Genomic DNA, 7,006 nt, shown 5'->3' with positions numbered 1-7,006 from the left:
AGACAGACAGACAGACAGACAGACAGACAGACAGACAGACAGACAGACAGACAGACAGACAGACAGACAGAGAGGGGGCACGGGAGGGGAGCATGCTCGACAATATATTATGTGGACCACAAACTCACCAGCCAATGAGACGCTGGTCCCGACTTTGGCTGCAGCCCACGCACCGACGATACAAATTTCGTTTGTAAAGTTATTGAAAACTAAGCCCTATAGTAAAAATGATATGAGATTTGGAACCAAAGTGTCAAAATTCACATCTAGTGTGATTCTTTTGCTAGCTGGATTTTGAAGACCACAATAGAATTTAATTATTTGTTTTAAAACCAAATTTTAATGGAATCGTGTAGTATTTTTTTTACCACAAAGAGTGCTGTAAAACTGATATCAGATTTGTAACCAAAGTGTCAATAAGTATTTGTTTTAAAGCCAAATGGAATCATGTTGTTAGTATTTTCTTATGACAAAGAGGACGAACAACTGTCAGTTTTAACTGAACGTGTTATACCCCCTTTACAGTTTACAGTGCATGTAGCCATTGAAACTTTTTGTCAACGAGGCAGACACATACGTCCAATTTGCAGGAGGCCAATACCAATAATGCTTCACTTTTCGAGCCAGACATGTCAGATACACGATTTTACATTTTTGATAGAATACATTTATTGTTGCCTGCGTTTTTAAGTTTCAGATAAAGAAAACAGATACCCCCGGGGCGGTGCCACTGATTGATGAAGTGTCTTTAGGCCATTCCCAAAGGGGGAACATTTTCTCATTCTAATGCACAGTAGAATTGTAAATCGGCTGATCTAACTATGTCATGCTCATAACTGTGCCTGAACTACAACAGGGAACTGCTGCTTTTTCTTTCCTAAACCTTACTATTATCATTTTCATCTACTTCTTTTGTATGTTTATCACACTTTTGTGACCCGCTATTTCAGGGGTGCTTGATAGTCTAAGCAGACTTTGTGCTGTTGAAGCTAGAGAGGTGAGCAGAGTAAGTCTGATTCCCTGTAAAGGACTTCTCTGTTGACGTCCACCCATTGGCGCTCATATGATCTTATGCAGTTGCAAGCGCCGTAAAACCTCTACTAAAACAAAACAAAACAAAGAAAACAGAACTGAAATGTCTGCATACACGTTTAAACGTTATGCCCTTTTTTAAGGTACCTCAAAACAGTGCGTCTTCAAAGACGCAAAATTCACATCTTCAATGAGTTAAAAGCTCACACACTAACAAATGGACAAGACAGACAGACAGACAGACAGACAGACAGACAGACAGACAGACAGACAGACAGACAAGATCTTTCACTGTCTATAACCGGTAACCATTCCCAACTGGGCAAAATGCAGAAAAGTATAAAATACCTTTCCCAATGGCGCAAAGTCGGGACCCTCACAGTGTTCTTTTTTAGTTTTAGTAGAGGTTTTACGGCGCTCGCAACTGCATAAGGTCATATGAGCGCCAGAAGATTAGAGGTGTTACAAGAGAGTAACAAATTATAAAAAAGAAGGAGGGGGAGATAAGGACGATAGATGTTTGATAGAAAAGAAGGAGCAAACCACACCAGAGCACCCGCCAACCACCCACTGACAGTGTTCGAACCCATGATCTTTCGTTTACGAGCCCAACGGCCTAACCGCTCGACCACCAGCCCCCACCAGCACCGTTCATCAAACGACAACTTTCTCTCCCCCCCCCCCCACACACACACACAGGTGCGAGGCTGCCCCAGAGACGGCGAGCTGACCAGTGGTCAAGGCGTGGTGTTTGACATGTACTACGTCACTCACCTCATCGACGCCTACAGGGCCAGGACAACTGTACGTGACTATAATAATAATAATAATAATAATAATAATAATAATAATAATAATAATAATAATAATAATCATCATCATCATCATCATCATAATAATAATAATAATAATAATAATAATAATAATAATAATAATAATAACAATAACAATAATAGTAATAGTAATAATAGTAATAATAGTAATAATAATAATAATAATAATAATAATAATAATAATAATAATAATAATAATAGTAATAATAATAATAATAATAATAATAGATAGTATTTGAATAGCGCAAATCCCCGCTCATCAGCAAGCTCTGTGCGCTTCACAATCTATACTATTACCCCAGCAGACCTGAGAGCATTCTGAAACAAACTCAACTTCCTCGAAAGCATACAGTGCAAGCAGCCATTTATAGGCGCTAAAACACTAACAAACTGACAAGATCTTTCGCTGTCTATGGCCGGGTACCCATTTCCACCTGGGTGAAGTGAGGAAAATTGGTGTAAAGTGCCTTTCCCACGGACATAACGTCGGGCCCGCGGGCTCGAACCCTCGAACCCGCACACTCACGATTACGAGTCCGGTAGGCTAACCACTACTTGCTTCGGACGGAATGTGGCACATGAACGTTAACTTTGTGTTAACTTGTTAACACGTGACTCGGTTCTTACTGTGCCGCATAAACGTTAACTTGTGAACACGTGACTCAGCTGTGACTGTAGCACATAACCGTTAACTATGTTTACATGTAAGCACATAACTTGGGTCTGACTATGTCAAATTAAAGTTAACTTTGTTAACATATGAACACGTGACTCGATTCTGACTGTGTCACAAAAGCGTTAACTTTGTTATCTTGTTAACACGCGATTCGGCTAGGACTACGGCACATAAACGTTAACTTTGTTACCATGTTAGTACATAACATTGGTCTTACCATGTCAAATTTACATTAACTTTGTTATCTTGCTATCACCTAACTTGCCTTTGTTGAATAGACGTTAATTATGTTAACATGTTACATACAGTCCTGGTTGACCATCGTTACGTTAACATGTTAAATTAACGCTAACATCTTAATTTGTAGATACGTAAATTGGCTTTGACTAGGCGAAATTATCGTTCACTTTGTTATCATTTTAACACGTGACTTGCATTTGTTTAATAAACTTTATTTTTTATAACATGTTAATACATAACGTTGAGCTGACCATGTGAAATGAACGTTAAGTTTGTTAACAAGTCAAATGAACGCCAACTTTTTTAACAAATTGACACGAAACGCAGCTGTGACTAGGCGAAATTAACATTAACTTGGATGGGTGGAGTAGTGGGTAGGCGGGTAGGCGGGTAGGTAGGTAAGCAGGTGGGTAGAAATGTAGATAAGTAGGTTTATAGGGAGGTGTGTAGAAAACATAGGTTGTAAAACGAATAAAGGACAAAATTTTTGTTTTAGTAGAGGTTTTACGGCGCTCGCAGCTGCATAAGGTCATATGAGCGCCAGAAGATCAGAGGTGTTACAAGAGAGTAACAAACATAAAAAGAAGGAGGGGAGATAAGGACGATAGATCTATGTTAGATAGGAAAGAAGAAGCAAACCACACCAGAGCACCCGCCAACCACCCACTAAGGACAGAATTAACAAATTTCGTTGATATAGGCTATGAAATAAAATTAATTGTATTTCCACCTTGTGGTGTAAAAACGGTAATTCCGATATATCATTTTCCTCTTTTTTTTCATTTTTTCATTTTGCTTTTTGGTTGTTGTTTTTTTGTTTTTCTTTCCAGAATCAACATCGACAGGAGATCATAAGTCTCAAGCATCTACCCTTAGACATGTCCTTAACAGTCAGAAATCCCAACGAAACCTCAACAAGGGATGCAGAATCGGTCAATCATTTTGCTGGACAGAATAACAACGATGTCACCACAAACGAGAGAGCTGTGCAAGAACAGGCTAACGTATTCATGATACACAGGAACTAGCTGGGTTCCCCTTTCGATGAACGGACATAATCGTCAAGTCATTTTGGGTTCAGTGCGCACTGCATGTGAACGGAAGTCTCACTTGTTTACAATGGCGTCTTAGAAGACAAACTTTCCCACGATAAAATCTAAACGAAACTAAGAAAAAGCCTTGAAAATTAAACCACAGTGATTTCAGGCTCCTTAATAGAACTTCTGAGCCACCGTTAATTTTTTCGAATTCGAAAGTTAAGTGGTTCGGAAGTTTTGGGCCACCAAAGTGACGAACTTTCATAATGTATATAATATGTATAGATATCTTTTATATATTTGACAACTTGGAAACAAATTTTGTCACCGTTCCCATAACAACTACGACAGCTACAGGGTTGAAAGTTGGCATGCATCTGTAAAATGATTGGTAGGTCCCCATGATGGAGCCCGATATTTGATTTATTCATTTCCTTAATTTAGAAAAATATATTTGGCAAAAAGTTACCGTCCTTCTTTGGCCTTTGTGATTATTTCACTGAGAAACGAAACAAATCTGCGCAGCTGTCCCTCACAGCGGAAGTGCCTGAAGTGATATTTCGCGAGACGCATTTTGTTTTAAGAGTGAAGATCTAGAGCTTCTAATTTTTTTGCATCACTCATGATTTATTGCTCCATTCCAGTAGAGTATAATAGATATAGTAGGCCAATGAATTTCGGTTGATGTCAATGTACAGATCATTCCTTTCATCGAAAGGGGGCCCAGCTAATTATATGAGGCAGCGTGGTGGAATCAGGCTCTCGTCAAAATAATCAAAGTGAAGAAACTTTCATTTTTCCGCAGGTTTGTGAATTGTTAACACATTTTTGTTTTTTGGCTCAACACCTTTCATGCCCTTTAAAGAACTCATTTCTGTGTGGATATTTCAGAAAAACGTTTTTTTTAAAGCACAAAAAATGTTAATTTTCAGTTACCACGGACTCTTAAGCTAAGAAAATAACTAATCTTTGGCTACCATTTTCTCACTAATTTTTCCTCTGAAACAAAGCGACCCCACTTCCTTCAACTGCAAATATCTCGACTTCTATTCAAGATAGATGGGTATTTTTTTTCGGTAAAAGCAAGGCAAATGAATGAGCTATAAAATGATACAAATAACTCCATATTAATGCCCAAAAATTGACGAGAGCCTGATTCCACCACGCTGCCTCACATATATAGATGTCCACTCTGAACACAAAGATCTACTGCTAGTGACGTCACCAGAACGAATGGCGCCCACACCACACACCCTACAGAATAGTCTGAACTCTGACCCTTCTTGTGTGGCTAATAGCTCCTCATGATTTGGCTATTCGTCAGTGGCAGAGAATTATAATACAGACCCTGTTCATTCGTGTGTTACGGATAGCTTAAATACATGGATATTCGTCAAATACCGGTGAATTTATCAAATTGTGTAAAAGTTACTCGTGCACTATCAATATCTCTTCACGTCAAGGAATTTTGTCAGCTACCAATATCTCGACTTGTCAAAGATATTTTGGGAACAATCATCTGCTACCACTAACTTAACACGCCATGGATTTTCATCAACTAGCAATAACTCTACATGTCAAGGATATTCATCAGCAATCAGTAATCTATATCTCAAGGACACTTTGGGATATTCGTCATCTACCATGCAATAACTCTCCGTGTCAAGGATATTCGTCAACTGCTAGAAACTCTATGTGTCAAGGATATTCGTCAACTACCAGTAACTCAATAGGTCAAGGATATTCGTCAACTTCTAGTAACCATATCATTATGTCAAGGATGGTGATAGGATAACTAGCTTAATCACCCATGTCATTAATACCCAACTCTAATTAAACGGAAGTGCATGAGCAGTGGTGTTCAAAAAAAAGGGGAGAGAAACAAAATTAAATTTCTTTCAAAGTATTTTCCAGAATTGCTTCCAATTTTGTTTACTATGGGGGGTTTTGTTTGGGGGTTTTTGTGGGGGGGGTTTGGGGGGGGGGTTACACATTGGCACTAAATAAGTATCATTAATTAATTGAAGGGAGAAAGTAATTTCTTTTGCTTAATAGTAACTAAAATGGCTCGCTATCTTCTTTTGGGTGTTCTTTTCACACATTGTAGTATCACGAGCTGTAATTACGTTTGCGAGTAGATCTAACAAAATTTAAGACGAAAAAAATGGTTGAAGTCACGACTGTGAATAACATAATTTGACACCAAGAAGAAAAAAGGAAGTGAGAGCTTATTTAGGCCACATATGGCCAGAATAAGGTTTACCCCACCACCTAACCTTCTTTAGGCTACATATGGCCAAAATAACCCCCCCCCCCAACCACGACCCATCCTATAGTAGAACCTTATTTAGGCCACATAGGCTCACACTACCCTTTTCACCCAACTGAGTTCGATCCGCTTTTGCAACGGTGCACCTTTCTCATTGAGTACAGTTTTGTCTCAAGTGTATGACTTATAAATCATAACATAATGAAAAAAAATGCACAATACGGAAAACTTTGCTCAATCCCAATGGTTTAAAAGAGGGCCAGATTTTTTCCTTCATGGAGGGGCAAACGCTAAGCTACCATTTTGGCACACTTTGGTTAAATGAAAAGGTCAAATCCTCAAAACAAAAAAAGACAGAAAGAAAGAAACATAGAAAGAAAAAAAGAAAGAAAGAAAAAAGGAAGGAAGGAAGAAAGAAAGAAAGAAAGAAAGGAAGGAAGGAAGGAAGAAAGAAAGAAAGAAAGAAAGAAAGAAAGAAAGAAAGAAAGAAAGAAAAAAAGAAAGAAAGAAAAAAAGAAAGAAAAAAAAGAAAGAAAGAAAAGGAAGATGTGTCACGACATGGAGGAATCAATTTGGAAGCAAATGCAGTAAGTTATTGGCGTCATCTTAAAACTTGTTCATTTGTCCTGCTTTTGATAAAAAGAAATGCCCGTCTATCTTAACTGGAAGTCAAGACTTTTTTTGTGATTGAAGGTGGTGGGGGTCGCATGTTGTCGAAAGTAAATTAGCGAGAAAATGGGCATCAAAGTTTGGTGGTTTCCACAGCTTTGGGTGTCCTTAGAACTTGCAAATTCACATGTGTGTGTGTGTGTGTGTGTGTGTGTGTGTGTGTGTGTGTGTGTATGTGTAAGTGTGTAAGTGCGTAAGTGTGTAAGTGTGTAAGTGTGTGTCTTTGTGTGGACATGTGTGTGTGTGTGTG

General features: G+C 38.5%; 1 protein-coding gene across 1 annotated transcript in view; it reads left to right on the top strand.

Moving 5' to 3' along the window:
- The window catches only part of LOC101855226, an 11,115-nt gene extending 6,829 nt beyond the window's left edge, over positions 1-4,286 (top strand). The window contains exons 3-4 of the mRNA XM_005112016.3: positions 1,732-1,836; positions 3,612-4,286. Of these exons, the coding sequence (XP_005112073.1) occupies positions 1,732-1,836; positions 3,612-3,809 (303 nt within the window). The 3' untranslated portion in view covers positions 3,810-4,286. The remainder of the gene's footprint in view (positions 1-1,731; positions 1,837-3,611) is intronic.
- Positions 4,287-7,006: the final 2,720 nt, after the last annotated feature.

The sequence above is a fragment of the Aplysia californica genome, unplaced genomic scaffold, assembly GCF_000002075.1.
Source record: "Aplysia californica isolate F4 #8 unplaced genomic scaffold, AplCal3.0 scaffold01164, whole genome shotgun sequence".
NCBI classification, from domain to species: domain Eukaryota; kingdom Metazoa; phylum Mollusca; class Gastropoda; order Aplysiida; family Aplysiidae; genus Aplysia; species Aplysia californica.
This window is presented reverse-complemented; position numbering and strand designations above follow the sequence as displayed.